Raw genomic sequence first — 22,326 nt, 5'->3', positions numbered from 1 at the left:
GTTTGCCATGTTAGGGGTTAAAGAAGACTGGAGATTGATTGACTGATGGGCTCTTTCACTTGCCCCTGAACTTGTTTGTGCCTTCCTGCGTTTGACGTAACAAACTTTTTGTCTCTTGTCTAGTTTTATTACGCACCACAGGGTCCAAAGATCAGGCCCTGTTCATGCGTTTAGGTGGTGGGTCTAGTGGTATAAAAGTAAGAGTCAAACTGCCACAGAGTATCAGAGCTGCCCTCCAGTCTCCTAGTGTGAGTGACATAATTGTACTGAGCAGCAATAAATATATAGCATACAGCCAAAAAATGAATACAGCCATGGACGCCCTGCACAACTTTGGGGTGACCTCGACGCATTACCTGCAGACCCACTATAAGGACGCCCAGAGCTGGTTCCTCTTCGTGTCATTTGCTGCGGACCTCAGGAACACCTTCTTTGTCTTCTTCCCCATCTGGTTCCACCTGCGGGAGTCTGTGGGCATCAAGCTCATTTGGGTGGCTGTGATCGGAGACTGGCTGAACCTGGTCTTCAAGTGGTGAGTAGCACCAGTCCTTAAAATAAGAAGAGCATCTTCCATTGCATTTTTCTTGCAATAGCTTCTGTAAATGTTTTAGGGCACCCTTACAAAATTGTAATGATTTTAACAACCAGCCTGTGTTCCCCCTTCAGGGTACTGTTTGGTGAACGTACTTATTGGTGGGTCCATGAAACACCCTATTACAGCAATGGGTCAGCGCCTCACATCGAGCAGTTCCCCATGACATGTGAGACAGGCCCAGGTAAGCATCCCCTTTGTACAAATGCTCACTGCCTCAGAAAAAACGAGTGATGTGTTGATTGTGACAAACAGCATTCTTCGGTATTCAGTTGACCGGTGTTTTGTATACTGCATTTTTTTTTTTTTTACACGACTCTGATTCTCCATTGCGATTGGTAGGTAGCCCATCGGGTCATGCAATGGGAGCAGCAGGTGTATACTATGCCATGGTCACTTCTATAATTGCCATCCTTCTGAAGAGCAAGAGAATGTCCAACTCCTTCAACTGGTAAGGGCCCCATATCCCCATATTCCTTTCAGTTCCAGTAATAGGAGTTATTTCTGCTATTGTGCGCCCACCAAATTGACTTTAACATTTTAATGATAATTGGTCAAGAGCCATGACAACCATTGCTTTTATGGAATATTCCTACTGTTTCTTAAAATAAAGCCCCCAGTGCTGGTGGGCCCCAGGTAACTAATGTGAAGAGTCAATGAGGGTAGCTAATGCAGCTCTATGATTAGAAGCTGTTGTTCTCTGATCCGTGTGCACATGGCCACCAACTGTACCTCCGTGCCCTGATTTCATGGTTGGTCACGTGTCAGCAGAACCTTGTGTTGACAGCAGGTCCCTCTCTGTCTCCGTCAGGTGCATGAAGGGCACACTGTGGGCGTTCTTTTGGGGAGTCCAGGTCTGCGTCTGTCTGTCCAGGGTGTTCATCGCTGCACACTTCCCCCACCAGGTCGTTGCTGGGGTTATCACAGGTGAGTCGCAGGAGAAAATATGCCCAAATATGAAGACAAGTACATAGGCTGCAGACTTTACAGCACTAAGAAATATTGTCAATAGTTTCTGTTACGTTTAAAGGTCAATATAATTTTAGGCCTGGCAGCTACAGTTGTGTAACAGAAACACTTGTTTCTCTAGGCATGATTGTGGCTGAGGCCTTCTCCAGAGTGCAGTGGATCTACAGCGCCAGTCTGAAGAAGTACGTCTACATCACCCTGTTCCTGCTCAGCTTTGCTGTGGGTTTCTACGTGCTGCTGAAGTTGCTGGGTGTGGATCTGCTCTGGACCCTGGAGAAAGCAAAGAAGTGGTGTGTCCGTTCTGAGTGGGTCCACATGGATACCACACCCTTCGCCAGCCTGTTGCGCAACATGGGCACTTTGTTTGGCCTGGGCCTAGGCCTGCACTCTCCCCTCTACACCGAGAGCAAAAAGGGCACCAGCGCCACCTTCAGGGGTGGCTGTATCATCGCCTCCCTGGTGCTGCTGCACCTGTTTGACTCCTTCAAGCCCCCCACCCACACTGCGGCCCTGTTCTACCTGCTGTCTTTCTGCAAGAGTGCCACCGTGCCCCTGGCTACTGTTAGCATCATCCCCTACTGTGTAGCAGGGGCTCTGAGCACCAACAGCAAGAAGCAGCTCTGAGCTGGAGGACTTGCATGAGACTGATTATCTGAGGTCCTACTGAGGAGCTAGGTCTGAACTATGAGTCATCGTAAAGCATTGAATGGTCTTTACAGATGCTTCAATGTCACAGCAGTTCAATACTGTCTATACTTCCAGAACCCAAGAGCTCAGCTCAAGAACAGCACTTAGCTTGAGATTGAGAGCCCAGTCAACACTCTGGAAGATCTAGGAAAATTCATCATTGACCTTAGGGCTGAATAGTTCTCTCATGCCTCACTCAAATGACAGGAAAAAACAAGCTGGGATCCCCGATTGTATGATCCAGTACTGTCTTTACTGTATATGTTCTGAATAATATGTGACCTCCGTGACCACGAAGAGTTCTGGACTCAGATAAGCAACTGTGGATAGGATTCATCATTTCTTATGCCTTTCACTACAACTGATTTGTCATTTCAGTGGCCATCTTACTTTCTACTATAGTGAATACTATATTTATTCCAAAATCTGAGCCACACCCTGGGGCTTGTTTAATTTATTGGTGCTTTTAAAAAGAAAAACAACATATTGTTGGAATTTGTAACATGCAGACATTATGACTGCAGTTTAACTCCATTAGCACTGAATGCCAATGAGATCAGCCTCCTCCATTGCCCAAGAGTCCATAGTGAAAGCACTGGCATATCAGTAGTAATGATGTTGATGTTGTTGACAAATGTTGTTGTTTTTGGGTACAGATTAATGAGTCCAAGGTGTCAGGGCACAAACCCCACTGGAAAGAGTGGAGGGGTCCTTACCTGTCACCGCACAGCATGAAACTGTGGAAAAGCTGAACTTAAGTTTTCAGGAGCCATTTGACGTTGTTCAAGACTGTTCAAATATGTGGGGTTTTCCCTCATTTTTATTTTTAAAAAGATGTTTGTTCTGTCATATTCTATTTTTTAATTATTCCAGATTATTTATAATAAAAGGATTGAAATACCTTGTGTGAAAGCTTTGGCACTCGCAGATGCAATTATGATATCACTACATCCACAGGCCACACAGTGTAATATCACCATAACATTGCTTAATTATGATATCACTACATCCACAGGACACACAGTGTAATATCACCATAACATAAAATCATTTTCACAGGGTCTCCATGCAATGAAAAGTATCATAATAATTAAATACATTTTCACCCACCGAAAACAACCATCAGAAATGTACAGGGATTCGAAAATGTACAGGGATAATAAAAAGGAACCTCTTATTATAACTTGGAAGTCAAGGAAACATCTCTTTCATGAGCTGTGAGTGTCATAAATGTACCCAGTTGTACATGTGCTTATTAATGTGAACATAAAAGATGTGTTTGGATGTGCAGTATAGCTTCATAAACTGAACCTGAAGAGAAAACAAGCCCTTTTCCTGGCATGTTTACATAGGTTATCTTTAGTCTGGTGTGTGTTTCCAAGAACCAACAACAGGACAAAACAAGAAAAGCAAATGAGACTGAACAACAACAAACAGGGCCAATTATTGATTATGGCATGCATAATTAACTATTGCTGCGGTCATACTTATTTTCCGCAATTAGGATGTATGAAATATGATCCGTAATATAATTTAATAGTAAGTTTCCAGATTTCCTCTGTTATTGCATATTTTCCACACTGAATGCTTTAGACAAAATGTAATATTCGACAAAGAACCTGATTCCAAATACCTCCACAGTGATGTGAAAGATTAATATCAAATTATAGGAAGTGATTTTTTAAGATAAAGGGGGTAATTAATTTTTCACAGGGGTGATTTCAGTGTTCAATCATTTTTTCATAAAAGAAATGAAATGGAAATTTAAAAAATTTGTTTCCAATATTGTTTTTTTTGTTTTTTTTGAGGATGTGAAAATACTAAATAATAGAGGAAATCAGGAAAGGGGCAAATACTTTTTCACAGCACTGTAAAAAGTCATTGTCGACTACCCAAAATTTTAATGTTTCTCTCAAAGCTGCAGTGAAGTTGTACTGCAGCAGCAGTGTTTCAGTTGGAACAAAGTGTCAGGTTTATTAGGATTAATGGAAGCCTGCCACCATAATAGCGTCCAGCGTCCACTAACTAAAGAGAACACATAAAGTGCCCAATTCCCTGCTCAAAAGCACTAGCAGCATTAACAGCCATAGCAGCTGCAGGAGATGCTTAACGTCAACAGCGAGCACTGTCTCACATCACAGGACCCAACAGATAACCAGAGATAATCATTAACATGTTTTGCTGCCCTGTTTGTGACCTTTCACATGCGATGTAAAATGTGTGGGGTGTACACACGTCATTGCGAGGCCTAGCTCCGTAAGCCCAGCCTTGGCTGAACATTCAATATTTGACTCTAGGTGTCTTTTAACCTTTTCTATTTATTCTGATGTTTTTTTATGTCTGGCTCAATAGCGCTCGCTTACCTGTGACAAGGGCAGTGAAAACGAGGATGAAGTCATGGGGGCTTACGTCACAATCATCACCATAGTATTCTCACCCCGCCCCCTTCTGGATCTTGCCACATGGGTTTGGACAAGCTTTGCAAAACTCTCATTGCAGACTCTCTCTACAATAAGGGGAGTGTAACTGTGAGATTACAGCTTGATCATTTGAAAAAATGTCATAATGCCATAGTATATAATGCTTCACAAAGGTTCCTTTGCCTAAATAAAGGCTCACTGTGTGTGGTGGTGTGCAAGCTGGTGGGACCTAATCTGAAAAGGGATTCCTGGTGATAGACTTCACACTAATGCAATCACGCGTCTCAACCCATTCTATGCACCTACATCACAGATGTGCAAGATATAAATATTGCACACTTTAAACCAACCAACTTGAGCAACTCCATATTTTCCAGCCAACGTCTGCTGTATTGTGAGCTAGCATGCTGTTGATTTCATATTTTCCGGACGATCCAGATGCCTTTGGAAATTTCGGGACTTGTGGCATGCCAAAGTGGGAGGACAGGCACTGTTTGGGGTGTGTCAGTCAAGAGCTCATTGCCAATTTGGTGTAGCTTTATTGCAATATTTTAGTCAGAAAGGTCCGCATTTCACCCTTCACCCACCCACCTGCTCATCCCAGGTGTAGCCCATTCTATTGTATATTGCTAATTTCTACTCAAATTCGTGGATTGTATGCTGTTCTGTTTGTCTTTGATATAGCTAAATCCCACAAGCAAGAACACTGCATCGGCTACGTTGTATTTATTGTTCAGTGTTTCTTTATGCTTTTAATTCCTGTATTTATTTAGCCTTTTAATTGTTTGTGGTTATTCTCATTGTAGACTATGATCCCTGGGGTACTGTATTTTGGTATTTTCCTTCACTCATCAGTCATGAGAAGGATGGTATAACGCAACATGAACAATCTTTTCAAATTATTTATGTGACAGCAGTTAAAAGATACTGTAGCTACAGTAGGGCCTACTGACACAAATTATGAATTGACTAAAATTTCTCCTGGCATAATAAATGTAATATTTGTATGTCGACCCCAAATAGATTCAAAATATTTACCTGGAATGATGTGGAGAGATGGAATTAGAAATCTGAATATAAAAAAGCTCAACATTTTTTTTTCAAGACACAAGGAAAGCTGCTTCAAAACCTTTTCAGGAGGGTAGGTCACGCAGCAGCAGAGGTTGGGGGAAATGGAGGGAGGTGGGCAAGGGGGAAAGCAATTCACAGGAACAAAGGGCCTCCGTTGTTAAATTAGGTTGGGGTCCCCTCAAGTGTGTTGCCCCCTGAGCCCTAGTTCCACCTGTATAATGATGTTCACAACATCAAGCATATACACTCACTGACCATTTTATTAGGAACATTCATACTTTATTACACCTACTTATTCTAGCGATTATGATTATTGCGATTATTGTGTGGCAGCAGTACAATGCATACAATCATGTAGATACGGGTCAGGAGCTTCAGTTAATGTCCACATCAACCATCAGAATGGGGAAAAAATGTGATCCAAGTGACTTTGACCATGAGTATCTCAGAAAATGCTGATCTCCTGGGATTTTTCTTGTTTGTCTGACTCCAAAAGATACGTTTCAACTGCTCCTCTGTTCAAACAGTTCAACAAGTGTCTGCAAAAACCACCCGAAAAACTGCAAATGTCCGCCAATAGTGTGGCTTTGTAGGATCGCTATCTATCTATGTAGATGCGGACATGCCTGTGGCCTACAATGATACACTTATGTATCTTGCGACAGCACTGGTGCATAGGCGAGTGCAGGTATCTTGGGTTGTCTATGTCTGTTAGGACTCTAAACTGCTAAGTGTGCAGTGGTGCGAGTCAAGAGAATGCAGGTTCAAATTAATACAATTTATTCAACAATGTGTAGTGCAGAAATGCAATTACAATGAGTTACAAGAATTAGAAGGTGTAATATGAATGGCTATTGGCGAATGATGCGCAGAAGGTCTTATTAGCGAATCTCCTCGAACCATTCCACATTTCTCTCTACATACCCAGGGTTTACAGGAAAACAACAAATCATCACATAATGAGTCACAAGACGGCGGTTACAACAATGGTCAACACAGTCTGTTTCTTTCTGGGGGTCTGCAGAGAGGCACACTTATGTAAAATGCCCTACAGGCTACAGCAGTAGAAGTCTAAAAAATAAGTAATACCTAATGAAGTGCTCACTGAGTGTATGGATGCTTCCCAACATACACAAATATATATAGTACCATACAGTACAGCATGTTCCTCTCCTTTGTGTCAGCATAGCTGACAATGTCTCCATCCTCGACACCCGTAATTTTCCAAACTGCGGATGAAGTGCCCTGATTCATCCATTCCACCTGTATGTCTCCAGTCCAGCGCCCTGCCTTTCTACAGCATGCACAATTAGAAAGCAAACGCGTCAATAGAGACAGTAGCCCTCAGCCTAGAAAGGACGCGTGCTTCGATATTTTTAGCTCTCGGGGTCTGTTTGTGGGGCGGTAGATGGTGGCGACTGGGCAGGGTGTCACGTCCCGCAAGATGAGTCTCCAGGACCTTCCCCTCCTCTGCTCTCCTAGCAACATGTGGCTGGCACGTTGAACAACCACCACGGTCACTCAGTCACATGAACATCACAAACCTTTTAGCACTTTCACAAGCGCCGCTGTCCACGCGTAGTGCTGTTTACCCTCTTCGCCTCCGATGGAGCCCGAAGCCCTCTCGACCACACGGTGTACCCTCTCCAGGGGATTTTCCACTGTATTGCCAGTTTCTTCCTTCAATCGATCGAACTTAAAAAAACATCAGGTATACGATACATCAAAGGTCCTTAATCGTATCCAGAAAGAGTTTTTGTTTAAACTGTTGCGATTCTACTTGCAACAGTCCCTAGCAAAGAGCGGTTGATTAGTAGATCAGGTGTGTAACTGCTTAGTTGGAACAAAAGCCTGCGCCCACACCGACCCTTTCTAGTATATATATTTTATACAGTATTCAGTATACAGACATGGTAGAAGGTCTGTGAAAGTCTGGGGAAATTTCTTGACATCCGTAGCAACTGCTGAATATTTCAGAGAGCCGGGGCTTCCAGTCTTCAAATTTCACTCTTCAGCAGGCCAATGCTCCACCCACCAACCAAAACGCAAAGACAACTCCAGCAGCTGACTTCGAAAGCAGCCTTTGGACGACTGTCAAGCTGTTCCTCATTAGCATAGTTACCAGAGAGGCCGAAAATAGGATCAATCAGGGGGAACTAACAGAAAGCCACGCGGGGGGATATGCATGTGGCTGAGTCATCTACCTGCGGGGGGACTGCCATGATGTAATGTTTACAGAGGTGTTTATTTTCACTTCCCCACCTTTTAATCTCACGGATCCAAAGGTCGGACACCTGGCTGGCTGGCCCACCGCAGACGGTATAAGAAGGTGTGCTGACCCACTACACATGACCGAGTGGAGAAGCACTCACTATAAGACACAGCTCGTACGGCTATCAGTTCCTGCCGTCCTGCTAATAAGCTCCAGCGTGGATGCAGAAAGCACCGGCCATGGACGCCCTGCACAACTTTGGGGTGACCTCGACACATTACCTGCAGACCCACTATAAGGACGCCCAGAGCTGGTTCCTCTTCGTGTCATTTGCTGCGGACCTCAGGAACACCTTCTTTGTCTTCTTCCCCATCTGGTTCCACCTGCGGGAGTCTGTGGGCATCAAGCTCATTTGGGTGGCTGTGATCGGGGACTGGCTCAACCTCGTTTTCAAGTGGTGAGTAAGCTGCCAAACATCGTTTGACCGATTGGTGCACTTTCGTCTTAGGCTGAAGTTTGAAACCTGTTCAAGTTTTATTTCACAAAGCCAAATCAGCTACTGCTGATCTCCTACTGGGAAATAGATTTACATAAAAATGTATTACATTTTTATATACATATACAGAGTAGATAATCTAAAAAGTTAAATTTTTAGTAATTACATAAAGCTGTCATGTGAATCAACAATCAGAAAATCTGACCATGCGTTTGCCATTGTCTGATTTTAGTGAATTAAATGATAATTTACTCCATATTATTGTTTAGGCATCAGTGGTTCTTAACACAGCCAATCCCCCAGTCCATTACTGCTCATCAAATGGTGTCATGCCTTAACTGTTCATACAAGGTTTTGATGGTTTTATTCTGAATGCAATTTTCTAGGGTCCTCTTTGGTGAAAGGCCATATTGGTGGGTCCATGAAACACCCTATTACAACAATAGCTCAATTCCACACATTGAACAGTTCCCAATGACCTGTGAGACTGGCCCTGGTAAGCATCCACACTCCACAATATGTTCTGTTGTACAACTTTTCCCAATGCAACTGCCTTTTAGCCTTTAATGTCAGCTAAATACCTATTAATTTCTACATTTAATTAGTCTGATGCTCACTGCTGCAGCAAGGGATAATTGTAGCCTTTTTCAATGGACTGTTTGAACTGAATGATAAGGGCCATTAATGGCATTTTTCTCAAAACAATTTGTGAAAGTTGGTTTTCTGTGTCAGGTTTGCTTACTATTCCAGATTGGTTTACTATTCCCAATAAAACATATATACTTAGATTACTGAACATAAAAATAAGTGGTCGTGTCGTATAATACACAAGCAGTGAGCAGCAGTTCTGTCGGCAGAAATGCATTGTTAATGAGAGAGATCAGAGGAGAAGGGCCAGACTAGTCAAAGCTGACAGGAACATGACAGTAATATAACTACACATTACAACAGTGGTATGCAGAAGAGTATCACTGAAAACACAATGCGTGAACCCTGGATAGGCTACAGCAGCAGAAGACTTAATAAATCTAAAAGAATAAGTCTAATGAATACCTAATAAAGTGCTCACTGAGTGTATATCCAGCTGTATAAATGGATGCTATATAAAGGTTATATAAGGCTGTATAAGTAAAGGCTGTATAAGCTCTGGATAGGAGCTACATCTGCTAAATGCATGGAATGCAAAAAGGCAACAAATCCTATTGTTATGGCCAACTGATAACATCAATCTTCAGCAAATCAATTACAAATCAAGTACAATGTACGCAGACTGCTTGAACAATGAGCCCAATAATGACAGGACATTACTGCCTCTTCTCTTACAGGAAGTCCCTCAGGTCATGCCATGGGGGCTGCTGGGGTGTACTACATTATGGTCACTTCTCTCCTTGCCATATCTTTGAAGAAATATGAAAATTCCACAAAAAAACGGTGAGCTCCCAAACTTCCCAATCACAAGGTTTTCCACAAAATACCAAAATATGGCAGTTCAGACCATTTACTATACAGTAGCTTCTAATAAATATAGTGTAGAAATATAGTCTTTTGTATAATTTGAGATTTGTAAGACAAAATAACGTGGTTAAATTGCACATTGTCAGATTTTAGTAAAGGGCATTTTTATAAATTTTGGTTTCACTGTGTAGGAATTACTGCAGTGTTCTTACATAGTCCTCCTCCCATTTGAACTGTTGAACTGAATGGAAAAAATATTCAGGAGAAATAATTTTCATATCTACTACTACTACTACATAGCTGGCAGCGGCACGGTTGTTTCAGGCTCATTTGGCACATTGGACCCTTGATGACCTAAAGCCATTATGCCAACAAATGTGTTCCATACTGCATAAGAATAATTTACAGCTGAATCTAGTCCCATCCCCCAATTCCCATAGAGATCCATTCAAATGAAAACTGAAAATAAGATATACAGACTCTCATGATGAAGGTATGCAAAGGATATGTAACAAAATACTAAACATGACTACTTTCATTTACGTAACATTGTTGCGTCCCAAATGTTATGGTGCCCTAAAATGGGGAGATTGTGTTTAAACACTACTGTCATTTCTACATGGTGAAACCAAAATGGAAAAAAAATTCCCTTTATTAAAATCTGACAATATGCACTTGAACCACATGTGATTTTAAAAATTTTATTACAAATCTCGAAGTGCAGAGAGGCGAATAAATAAATGATGGGTCTTTGTCCCAAACATTATGGAGGGCACTGTAGTATAGTATGTAGTAACAATGTGTTTGAAAGAAGTCAGGTGGAGGTAACCCTAGTTCTGGAGTTCCAGACTCTGGGTTTCACTCCATGAAAACACAAAACCACATAATTAGATTAATTATTCGCTGTCATAGGCCATATGCATTACATCACTCAGACTGGATATTTTGGTTTAGGCCCTGGGTTTTGTGGAGCTATAGGGACATGTAATGACTAGATTTCAAAATTAATAACTTTTTAATGCATTGGGGGGGCTCCCTGGATGCCTTTGAGTCTGGGTGAGGGTCCCTGGACCAGGAAAAGTTGAAAACCCCTAGTTTACGTTGATAATAAATAAAACTGTGCACCAAAGTGGAGAATGAATAATGGACTAAAAAACCTCACAGGTTATTAGGAGCAGGTTGTCCACCCCTGTGCTCAATGACTTGGTAATAATCATAAATACATACATGCAGATGTCATTGGCACTGCACTGCCAAATGTGTGAACATAGAACCCTGTGTTGACAGCAGGTCCCTCTCTGTCTCCGTCAGATGTGTGAGGGGCACACTGTGGGCGTTCTTTTGGGGAGTCCAGGTCTGCGTCTGTCTGTCCAGGGTGTTCATTGCTGCCCACTTCCCCCACCAGGTCATTGCTGGGGTTATCACAGGTGAGTCACAGGAGAAAACATGCCCAAATAGCATGCTAAAGCTAAGTAACAAATATGAACACAAGTACATAGGCTGCAGACTTTACAGCACTAAGAAATATTGTCAATAGTTTCTGTTACGTTTAAAGGTCAATATAATTTTAGGCCTGGCAGCTACAGTTGTGTAACAGAAACACTTGTTTCTCTAGGCATGATTGTGGCTGAGGCCTTCTCCAGAGTGCAGTGGATCTACAGCGCCAGTCTGAAGAAGTACGTCTACATCACCCTGTTTCTGCTCAGCTTTGCTGTGGGTTTCTACGTGCTGCTGAAGTTGCTGGGTGTGGATCTGCTCTGGACCCTGGAGAAAGCAAAGAAGTGGTGTGTCCGTTCTGAGTGGGTCCACATGGATACCACACCCTTCGCCAGCCTGTTGCGCAACATGGGCACTTTGTTCGGCCTGGGCCTAGGCCTGCACTCTCCCCTCTACACCGAGAGCAAAAAGGGCACCAGCGCCACCTTCAGGGGTGGCTGTATCATCGCCTCCCTGGTGCTGCTGCACCTGTTTGACTCCTTCAAGCCCCCCACCCACACTGCGGCCCTGTTCTACCTGCTGTCTTTCTGCAAGAGTGCCACCGTGCCCCTGGCTACTGTTAGCATCATTCCCTACTGTGTAGCAGGGGCTCTGAGCACCAACAGCAAGAAGCAGCTCTGAGCTGAGGACACACAAGGATTCCCATGCAACGGGCAAAGTATATTTTTTGACAGAACAAAACCATATTTTTTCTTAAAACCTGTATCAGTATCTTTTTCATTGGACTTTCTGAATGGCATGAGGGATAGGTTATATGCTGTAAATGGATTAAGCTTTTCTTATGTTTCCATATCCAATGGCTTCCTCTCGACTAAATTAAGGACAAATGTATTATTACCTGCTGAGCAGGGTACTTTTTTTTTTTAAAGATACTATTGCTAATGTAAAAGATTCCCTACATAAAACGTGGGTAATTTAATATAAAATAATGTATATTGTGTATCTTTTATAATAAAATGTCTAGATAAAGATGGATTCCATGGTTGTATACTCACATATGAGGTGCCTGCCAAACATGAATTCACACAAGACTCACAAACAGGCTGGCATATTTATGAGGACAAAACATTTGTTCACAAGCAGCTGTAGTGAAAGAGTTGTTGTTTCACCATGAATTCTTATAATGTATTTTGACAGGTTTTCAGTTTCATGAAATCTGACTATGGACATAAATCCCCAATACCTTTGATGTGAAGGGCCTGTACGTGAGTTTGGTTAGATATGGTTAAAATAAGGTGTGTCACTCCATCTTCCACCATCAGTTCCTTTCTAAGGTAGTCTGGTTTTCACCAGCCAATTACCAATCACTAACAAGCGGTCTAAATTGTGCAAGTGGAAAGAAGAATGGATTGACCAAATATCAAGAAATCAAGAAGGCCCGTCCAGACTTTAAGTTGAAAAGAGGTTGGGTATTCCAGCAAGACAATGATCCAAAGCGTACCTCAAAATCAACCATGAAGTACCTCCAGGAAAAAGGGATGAAGATTTTGGAATGGCCACTAGTCCCCATACTTGAATAGTATTGAAAATCTGTGGAGAGATCTCAAACATACCATACATGCAAGGAGGCCAAAGAATATTTCTGAGCTAGAGGTGTTCTGCCAGAAGAATGGGAAAAAAATTCCAAAAGCATTAATTGAAAGACTCTTAGCAGGCTACAGGAAACGTTTACAAGCAGTTATAGTTGCCCGAGGAGGAGTTACAAAGTACTGACAGGGTTCCCAAACTTTTGCATAGGGCCTTATTCCTTTTATTATTATTTTGTAAAAAATTTTAATAATGTAATCTTGCTATATGATATAAAGACATGTGTCATGTTTAACGTTATACCATTTAGAGGTCAGGTTCACTTAGATATTAATTGTAAAAGGCTTTTTGACCAGGGGTGCCAAAATCTTTGCACACTACTGTAGTATGATTAAGCTAGCTAATGGTATAAAAGTATGTCACGCTCTATAGATTGATGATTTATGTAAACAAGCATTTGGTCTGACATTCGTAACTGCTAGCCACCTACCTAGTAATATAAAAAAGCATCAATAGTGCAGTCCATAAATATTTGGACATTTGATTTGAAATTAAACAATGAAAATTAGGTTCAAGTGTAGAATGTCATCTTTAATTTGAAGGCATTTTTGTTTTACATTTTTACATTTTAGGGGACCAAAATTAATTGGATGGTTGGCTTCTCAGCAGGCTAATTAGTGGTTTGCATCATGCAGTGTAGCCTATTCAGGGAGCATGATCAGTGTAGCCTATTCAGTGTAGCCTTCTGGGAGCATGAACACAACACCTCCACCAACTGGAGATCTCATGAAATGCCAGACTACCAATAAGACTTCAGTTTCAGAGAGCTGTATTTACATCTCACTTCATACAGCTCATTACAGAGATCTTGGTCTGTATTCAATCAACATTCGTCTTTAACTTTGATGTACATTTCAGAAACACAGCTCAAAAAACAGCTCGTTAGAATCGTGGGTCAGATTAAACACACACACAGATCACACACACGCCAGTACAGCGTTTGAGGAGCCATGGTGCACAGTAATGGAAGTGAATTAGATCTTACACAACAGGAAAAAATAAAAATAAATCTGCACGTAGGATTCCTTTCTTAAAATAGATTTTCAAGTATTATACATGTATCGACAGTAGAATTTTTCAGAAAACGGCCTTTTCCAAAAAAAACTAAACCGATCTTGTCCAGAAGGGCAGTCGTTTCTGTAGAGTTTGCATTTCCTTTTCAATCAGAAGCCAATTTTAATCATGTTTTCTCCTGTGACTCACCTGTGATAACCCCAGCAATGACTTGGTGGGGGAAGTGGGCAGCAATGAACACCCTGGACAGACAATTTTAATCTAAGCGCCAAAAACTGATCACAAGATCTCCCAAGATTTAATTTCAAGATCACTACACATGACAGCGAACCTCTGCAGGCCTGCCCTAGTCTGGCCGTTTTGTGCATGTGGGCAAGTGCACCTGTGCACTCGAACGACCAAGAGCAGTCCTGGGAGAGGTGGCCGGGCAGACGTTACTCCCAGCTGGCTTTACTCCTCCTCTGCGCTGCGATGACGGATGTGCTCCTGCAGTAGAGACTCCGCCTCCCCGCGCCGGACCATGCGATTGGCCTTCCCCTGGAAACGGCCCTTTTTCCCCGCCCCTTTCCCCTCCAGCAACTCCGCCACCCTGCAGCCGGGGCACACGGGAAACAGGCGGGCGTGAGAGCAGGGTTCTCAGAGGAAACGAATACAGCAAACACTGATAAATGACTGCACAATCCTACGAACTCAGACCTCCATTTCAACACAAATGGCTCCTCACATTCACACTGCTAAAATGTTATCACCGTAGTGCTACTGTAAATATACTGGAATAATAGACAATTATTCACTGGCTGTCCGTGTCATCTAGCAGCGACCTGCACGCAGTAACGTTGCTGACAATAACGGACTCATGTTAACATAATTGTTATAACTTTTCCCCCCACACCCCCCCCCCCCTCCATTTAGAACGTTCAATTAGCCACAGTCAAGTTAGCATGTTAAGTCTATGGGTCGAAATTTTGAGGTCTAATTCAAGTTTTATAAAATGTACAGTCATGAAATGAGGAAACAGCATGCATGCTTCTGAATTACGGACATAATGAGTTGTCTTGTCTTGTCATTTTTTAAGGGTATCCATAACACAGAAATTGCGCAAATCTAGCAGTGCCAAAATCAGTAGTTGGTGAGCCCGTTGCCATTGTAGTAGACCTGCAAAATGGCATTGAGATTGGTTTTGAAACGGGTTCAAAATGTTTTGCTGTTTTGATTTGCAGTTTTGAGCCAAACAACGCAAACACTGCTACTAAATGTGTATGTTATAACATGTATACGTTAAAACTTATGTTGCAACTGTGAATGCGTTTGTATGCACTTCCAATTCATAATGATACTGATGAATAAAGTAATATTGTACATAGGGTGGCAACCAATTAAAAGAATTAGCCAGTTCATTTCTTTCCATTACTTGAACAGGTAGATTCGGATAACATAAAATGCTTTTTTAAATATGCTTGTGAACATTCTTTGGAATCCAAGGCTAACTGTAGGACTGCTCACGACCCCCTGTCCTCAGCTATGTAATTGGGCATAAACTTTATGCAAGCTGGGTTGATAAGTGTTTTTTTTTTTCTATGCGTCCAGTGCTGTTGACTTTAAATCTAGTCTCTGCTTAATGGCATCTTCTGCCAGTCAAGCAGTCAAATTAGTCAATGAACGTTTATCCGTAACAATTTTCATTAAACTTGCTAATGGTAGCCATGAAATGCTTGCAGGCCAGTTACACTACACAAAAAAAAAAGCACTGTCATGAGAAAAGCTTACTTAAAATTAGCAAGAAATCCACAATGCAGACAGTGCACTTTTGCATCTGTATCAAACTTAATGTAGCATATTAAGAAGTAAAATAACCCATTTAAAACCCATTTTCACACTGAAAAGGCCAATGAGATAAAAAATTTTGTTTGCAATCAAAGCATTCATTAATCAGCCCAGCCCTAATTGTATGGTAATTCTGGTTATCACCTCAGTAAAAATGAATCCTCCTAATTCCTGGGCTGGGGTTTGCAATGAAGGAACTTTCTTAACCGCGTTCACAATGAGCCACATGTCAATAAAGTCACACACCTGGGTCCCAGCTCCTCCACAATCACCACAGGCCCTGTCAGCAGGAACAGACCCATCCCCTTCTCATCTCCAACGGTCAGGAACACCACCGTGTCCTGAGGACGGAAGCAGGACCAAGACCAAGCAAGAAATACTTCAAGACATTACAGCACTTTAAAACATAAACTGCCAAAACAAAAGACACATGGAATACAATAAAGACAACTGACAACAGGTGTGGTTCCTGAGTTAAGGAATTTACATCTCAGCATACATTCCTGAATTGAAAAAAAGCTGATCTCAAAGTCCAAAATAGCAAATACTGTATTTATTTATAAAAAATAAAAAAAAACATACTATATATATGTGCTTCACCCAGGTCAGATGCTAAATAATGGGAAAAGATGAGAGTAACACAGACTCACCTCAGTGCCTATTTCATTGGCTATAATGTTCATAAACTCATTGTCACCATCCTTCCTTCAAGAAAAAGAAAGACATTTTTTGTGAAAAGGTCTATCATACAAAAAGACAGTACAATAACATTCTGATTTTTAAACAGTTGAAATGTGTCCTGTGCATTTGGGCTTAGCTAAGCAAATAAGTATCCTCCCAATCTGGACTGGGAAGACAAGTATTTGCTTGTGGATATTTTAGCTCAAATTGATGGATCTAAAAGTGTAAATGTGATCTTTAATCAATCAATTTCACATAAATTGATGTTTATGTAAAAAAAGAAACATTTTGGCTGTTTTAGGCTTTCATCTTAATTTTGTAGAACAATATCAGTCATCAAGGGTCCAAGGTATCAAATGAGCCTCAAACCCTCATGCCACCAGATATGGAGTAGATATGGACAGATCACTTCAAGGATTTCTCCTGAATAATTGTCCTACTGAACCCAATGGAAACATTATTCAGGAGAAACAACCGTCGAAGTGATCCATCCATATCTGCTGCATATCTGCCAAAAGCTTGATGGTTTGAGTCTCATTTGATACCTTGGACCCTTGATGAGCCTTTTAGCCAACAAATGTATTTTATAGTTTATCAACATAATTTACAGCTGAATCTAGTCCAATTCCCATAGATATCCATTCAAATGCAAAGTTTCACTATCGCTTGTAGGACAACCTGAAAATAAGATATCCAGACTCTGATGATGTTGATAGGACATCAGGCACTGGCATGCAAAGGATATGCAGCCAAGCATAAAAAAATGTAATCTATTATTATGTTAATTTGTCAAATTATTTTGTCGCCCCTAAAACTGGGGGGGACTATGTATAAAAAGGGCTTTAATTGCCGATTTAGATGTAAATTAAAGCTGAAAGCCTGCACTTTGAGCTCATAAGCATTATCAACTTCCAACTCCATCATCCTGTGGTAGACAGTTAAAATTACAATAACTTACTCAATGGACCTGACTGTACAGGTGAAGACAGCACACAGCTTTTAGTGCCAAAAAGCCATTGAAAAATGTTTTTCAGGCGGCTCACAGCAATCCAATGGCAGGTCATTTCGGGGAGGATAAATCACTTAACTGTACAATGGCCTGACTTTATCGGTCAGGTATAAGGGGAGACGTCCATCGGTGGTGTACCCCAAGTGTCAAAAAGTACATCCTGCGGCCATTCCAAAAGCACCTTTGCATCCATTACCAGTAATAGACGTCCCCTTCGAAAGAATTGGCATGGGCCTCTTTCGAACATTAAAGTGGAGCACAAATGTGTGTTAGTCCAAGTAAAAGTCCGGTATACGGTCCCCCTCTGCAATATATCTGCTAAGACTATTGCGGTGGTGGTCTTTCATCTTTTTCGCATATACCGTTGTGAAATTTGAAAAAGCACATATTTCTGATTTACCCACAAAATGAGTGGTCTTGTCAGGATACTTTGGATGTAAATTTTTGTGTCCAAATGTTTTATCCAAATTTTCTATGGCGCAACGGAGCAGTACTAAAATCATTGGTTGACAAGCCCATTGCAATTGTAGTAGACCTGCAAAGTGGTATTGAGATTGGTTTTGAAACGGGTGAGATATTATAGTTCAGAATTTGTCCTTTTCAATGGTTGGCCCTCACGATAATACAACAAAAGACACAATTATCCCTTATTAAGATCATCAAAAAGTTTATATGGATTACAATAGTCAGACATCACTCATTTCTCAAATGAATAAAGATATCAGGCCCTCACCTGTGTAAGCAGAAAAATTTGCCCCTACTGGGGTTGTTCTTGAAGTTCTGTGCAATTAGCACAGCCATGTCTCGTAAAAGGTTGAGATTGTTCTGGCAACAGAAAACACAGACAGCTTTATCAATTATGACACAAGACCATAACAGAATACCAACAGTAATTCACATTACAATTTCAGATCTACATTGAAGCACCAATTGATTAAAAATTTTCCTGAAAAGATATTTCAAAACAAAGAAGGTTCAGTGGGAATGTACAAAAAGGATTAATTGGAAGAAGTATCCACAACCAAGGGGTCCAGGAGGGCAAATAATCAATGAGTAAGTAAATATCTAGCTAACAAGCAGTATCAAAAGGTTAATTGTGGATACTTCTTCCAATTAATCCTCTCTATTAGCTTTGGCTGCCTCCCGTCTCTCTCGCTCAACGAGTTTGAGCACCCGTTAGCTTCTGGGAAACACAGGCTGGAAATTCAAGCCAAACATCGGATGTTTTGCCCCATAATTCGGAAAAGGCTAGACTGACAGTAGTTTTTTAAATGCCTACACACCTAATTTAAGCATTTCATCCAAATAAGCTCAACTGAAAAAAGTGTGACAATGCACCTTTAAGGACAACCCACCTTCTGCAGCACCTTGACAGACTTCTGCAGCTTGTCTACAGCTTCAACATGATCATCTGCTCCAGTCCTATTGGATTCAAGAATCAACATGATGAGAACAAGTCAAGTAGTTTATATTCAATTTGCATGGAAAATATAGCAAAATTCAATGCTGCTTGTGAGCCATTGCCATGATATGGTGCCATCATACAAAGGATGAGAGAAAGCATAAATCAAACAAATGGGTTAATTTCAATCGCATATTTTATCTGTCCTCATCTCCTTGTGTGGCCCAGAAATCCATTGAGTACGCCATCATTAAAGACATTCCAATCCGTTAAATGCTTCTTGGAGGAGAGTGGACCGAGGAGCAAGGAGTCTTCCAGAGGATGATTCAGCAAGGATACACAAGTGCAGCCTTAGGGAAGTCTTTTTTTTTCTTCTTTTATTTCTTCCAATTGCCTACTTTTACCTTTCCTCAATCCCAGCTCATTAGAGAACGCAAGGCAAGGAAGCAAGGAACAGATGTGAGAACGGAGGAATCAAATTTTCTTGCCCTTTCAAGAGTCAGTTTGAAGCAATGTGAATTACAGATGTGGCAGATGAGGAGAGGTGGATCCACAGGTCGATCATTAATTTGTCACGGATTCCGAAGATATTTCTGTAAAGGTGCGCTCAAGAGGTGCTTTCAGGCGTTCTAGGGTTTTGCAGTGATGAGAATTTCCAGAAATATCCCAAAGCCAATCAAATTTGAAAATAAAATAAAAAGAGGATATATATAGTGAATAAATCAGTTTCAGGTTTTTTGTGTTACAATATGTTTAACACAGGCCTTACTTGAGTAAAGATGTCAACGATCGCTCTGTGCTGTAGCCTTTCTCTGCATATTTCAGTACCCGGTTGCCAACAAGGAAAATCAGGTTGGTTTTGTTCTTCTTTCCTTTTTCAGTGCCAAGGATTTTTATAACCTGAAATGAAAATAGTACATCAGTTTTAGTGTTTGAGAATGATCAAACTAGTGGCCTTGAGACTTGCTCTGGTCAAGAGCATACAGTATGTTGTTATCTTGCCATGAAAAGCACTGAATTTCTGCCAAAGCAAGCAATGTTTGCAAGGCTATAAAAATATTTATTTTTACTAAATTACAAGAGCCACAACATGCACCATGCAAAGTCCAAGCCTGAAAACAATTAAATAAAGGAATTCTTAATGGATTAATGTGTGCAAAAAATACCATAAAAGGCACTGTCAGCACAAAAATATATACATGTATGTATAAATTTTATAAATTTTATAAATGTATATTTTGTGGACATATACAGGCTATGACGGATTAGTGCGTCAAACTGTGGTAAATCAGAGTTTGTTATAAGGGTTACAGGGTTGGGGGAAGAACAGAAAGACATTTTAAACCTATACAAGGAGATACAGGAACAGAAACTGCCTAAATATGAAACATTAAATTGGTAATAATCCATGATTTTCGATAAGGGTTTCAATGTTTATGCTTTTCATCTAAACTCTAGGATGCTATTTTAATAATACGTGAAATAAACCAAAATCAATCAAGGTCCACAACTCTGCATATCTCAAATGCTACATGTAGCTTACGCTTCAACTAATCTGAAGCAGCAGTCAAAAACAACCATTTTGCTTAGAGCAGGACTCTACCTGTAGGTGGCTGAGGTTGGAAACATGGGTCCCGCAGCACATGTTGGCGTCCACGCCCTCAATGTCGATGATTCGGATGGGACCTGCATGATCGTCTGGCAGGCCACGGCTCCTCACCTGCGTAGGGACGTTGGCACCAAGTGCCAAAGAGATAAGTTTGGCGTGAATGGTCGAGATGAGTTTGGCGTGTATGGTCGAGCCCAAGTCCTACATCACTGCAATAGTGTCCAAAACTGTGGAGAGCAACTTATTTCCTTAAGACCTGGTGTGTGTCTGCTTCCAGCAATTACCTGAGCTCAATTATCTATCCACATCGATGACAGTTTTGTATATTAGAGCACAGCATAAAGGATCACCCCCGTGCAGACTTCACCTTTTCCACAGCAGGATCATCCAGGGAGAGCAGCTGCACGGTGACAGGGGTGTGATCACGAATCTTCTGGTTCACCGCCTCCTCCAGGGCCTCCATCTCGCCAGGCTTCACCGCAGGAGTGTCCAGTTCAATGGTGCTGCGCTGACGTCCCAACTCCCTGCAAACAGCACACAAAGACACGCATGCGGTCACATAGAAACACCCTATGATACATACAGTCACATACAGTGGGAGCAATAATTATTTGATCCCTTGCTGATTTTGTAGGTTTGCCCACTTACAAAAAATGGAACTGTGCAGAATTTTAATCATAGGTACATTTTAACATTGAGAGACAGAATATCACAAAATAATCCACAATAACAACATCATAGGAATTTTATACATTTATTATCGGATTTTTGAAGTATTTGATCCCCTACCAATCAGCAATAATTCTGGCTCCCACAGACCAGTTAGTTTTCCATTAAGAAGCACTCCTAATCTCAACTCATTACCCAAAACACCTGTGTCAACTCCTTACATCGTTATGTAGTCCACACAATCAATCAGATTCCAACGTTTCCACCAAGGCCAAGACAAAGGAGCTGTCTAAGGACATCAGGGACAAAATTGTAGACCTGCACAAGGCTGGGATGGGCTACAAGAAAATAAGCAAGCAGCTTGATGAGAAGTTAACAACTGTTGGAGCAATTATTAGAAAATGGAAGAAACACAAAGTCACCGCCAATCTCCCTCGGTCTGGAGCTCCAGGCAAGATCTCGCCTCGTGGGATATCAATGATCATGAGAAAGGTCAGGGATCAGCCCAATACTACACAGGAGGAGCGTGTTAATGACCTGAAGGCAGTTGGGACCACAGTCACGAAGGGAACCATCAGTAACACACTACACCGTGAAGGATTAAAATCCTGCTGCACGCGCAAGGTTCCTCTGCTGAAGAAGGCACATGTACAGGCCCGTCTGAAGTTTGCCAAAAAACACCTGGATGATCCAGAGGAGGCTTGGGAGAAGGGGATGTGGTCAGATGAGACCAAAATAGAGCTATTTGGCATCAACTCGACTTGCCGTGTTTGGAGGAAGAGAAATGCTGAGTACAACCCCAAGAACACCATCCCCACTGTGAAGCATGTTGGAAACCTTATGCTTTGGGGGTGTTTCTCAGCTAAGTGGACAGGACGACTTCACCGTATCGAGTGGAGGATGAATGGGGCCATGTACCAGGAAATTTTGGGCGACAACCTCCTTCCCTCAGTGAGAGCACTGAAAATGGGTCGTGGATGGGTCTTCCAACATGACAATGACCCAAAACATATGGCCAAGGCAACAAAGGAGTGGCTCAAAAAGAAGCATATTAAGGTCCTGGAGTGGCCTAGCCAGTCTCCAGACCTAAATCCCATCGAAAATCTGTGGAGGGAGCTGAAGCTTCGAGTTG

The 22,326-nt window shown here is 41.6% G+C and overlaps 3 protein-coding genes across 6 annotated transcripts in view; 2 read left to right on the top strand and 1 right to left on the bottom strand.

Annotated features, from left to right (window-relative positions):
- Nucleotides 1–236: 236 nt before the first annotated feature.
- On the top strand, nucleotides 237–3,148 carry LOC133121679 (glucose-6-phosphatase catalytic subunit 1-like). The gene is made up of 5 exons (XM_061231051.1): nucleotides 237–532; nucleotides 667–776; nucleotides 935–1,043; nucleotides 1,404–1,519; nucleotides 1,683–3,148. The coding sequence occupies exons 1-5, from the start codon at nucleotides 303–305 to the stop codon at nucleotides 2,183–2,185; spliced, it is 1,068 nt and encodes a 355-aa protein (XP_061087035.1). The 5' UTR covers nucleotides 237–302; the 3' UTR covers nucleotides 2,186–3,148.
- A 4,929-nt stretch (nucleotides 3,149–8,077) lies between these two features.
- On the top strand, nucleotides 8,078–12,274 carry LOC133121678 (glucose-6-phosphatase catalytic subunit 1-like). 3 transcript variants are annotated; one of them, XM_061231050.1, is made up of 5 exons: nucleotides 8,078–8,408; nucleotides 8,834–8,943; nucleotides 9,773–9,878; nucleotides 11,214–11,329; nucleotides 11,518–12,274. In XM_061231050.1, the coding sequence occupies exons 1-5, from the start codon at nucleotides 8,173–8,175 to the stop codon at nucleotides 12,018–12,020; spliced, it is 1,071 nt and encodes a 356-aa protein (XP_061087034.1). In that variant the 5' UTR covers nucleotides 8,078–8,172; the 3' UTR covers nucleotides 12,021–12,274. The 3 variants fall into 3 exon arrangements, with proteins under 3 accessions (XP_061087034.1, XP_061087033.1, XP_061087032.1); XM_061231049.1 differs by having other exon boundaries at nucleotides 11,193–11,329; XM_061231048.1 differs by having other exon boundaries at nucleotides 11,190–11,329.
- A 1,222-nt stretch (nucleotides 12,275–13,496) lies between these two features.
- aarsd1 (alanyl-tRNA synthetase domain containing 1) overlaps nucleotides 13,497–22,326 on the bottom strand; it is a 29,383-nt gene continuing 20,553 nt past the window's right edge. For both annotated transcript variants that reach the window (XM_061231047.1, XM_061231045.1), the window contains 8 exons: nucleotides 20,893–21,049; nucleotides 20,520–20,636; nucleotides 19,686–19,816; nucleotides 18,870–18,936; nucleotides 18,248–18,339; nucleotides 16,475–16,529; nucleotides 16,071–16,165; nucleotides 13,497–14,589 (listed from right to left, as the gene is read on the bottom strand). In XM_061231047.1, coding sequence (XP_061087031.1) covers nucleotides 14,451–14,589; nucleotides 16,071–16,165; nucleotides 16,475–16,529; nucleotides 18,248–18,339; nucleotides 18,870–18,936; nucleotides 19,686–19,816; nucleotides 20,520–20,636; nucleotides 20,893–21,049 — 853 coding nt within the window. In that variant the 3' untranslated portion in view covers nucleotides 13,497–14,450. The remainder of the gene's footprint in view (nucleotides 14,590–16,070; nucleotides 16,166–16,474; nucleotides 16,530–18,247; nucleotides 18,340–18,869; nucleotides 18,937–19,685; nucleotides 19,817–20,519; nucleotides 20,637–20,892; nucleotides 21,050–22,326) is intronic.

The sequence above is a fragment of the Conger conger genome, chromosome 2 (assembly GCF_963514075.1).
Source record: "Conger conger chromosome 2, fConCon1.1, whole genome shotgun sequence".
Taxonomy (NCBI): domain Eukaryota; kingdom Metazoa; phylum Chordata; class Actinopteri; order Anguilliformes; family Congridae; genus Conger; species Conger conger.
This window is presented reverse-complemented; position numbering and strand designations above follow the sequence as displayed.

What these genes read in the sequence shown, in the direction of transcription:
- LOC133121679 (XM_061231051.1), top strand. Translation starts at nt 303, where the DNA reads ATGAATACAGCCATGGACGCCCTGCACAACTTTGGGGTGACCTCGACG. An exon ending in ATGTCCAACTCCTTCAACTG is followed by an intron (nt 1,044 to 1,403) that starts GTAAGGGCCCCA and finishes TGTCTCCGTCAG; the next exon opens with GTGCATGAAGGGCACACTGT. An exon ending in CGTTGCTGGGGTTATCACAG is followed by an intron (nt 1,520 to 1,682) that starts GTGAGTCGCAGG and finishes TTGTTTCTCTAG; the next exon opens with GCATGATTGTGGCTGAGGCC.
- LOC133121678 (XM_061231048.1), top strand. Translation starts at nt 8,173, where the DNA reads ATGCAGAAAGCACCGGCCATGGACGCCCTGCACAACTTTGGGGTGACC. An exon ending in CTCAACCTCGTTTTCAAGTG is followed by an intron (nt 8,409 to 8,833) that starts GTGAGTAAGCTG and finishes GCAATTTTCTAG; the next exon opens with GGTCCTCTTTGGTGAAAGGC. An exon ending in GACCTGTGAGACTGGCCCTG is followed by an intron (nt 8,944 to 9,772) that starts GTAAGCATCCAC and finishes CTTCTCTTACAG; the next exon opens with GAAGTCCCTCAGGTCATGCC.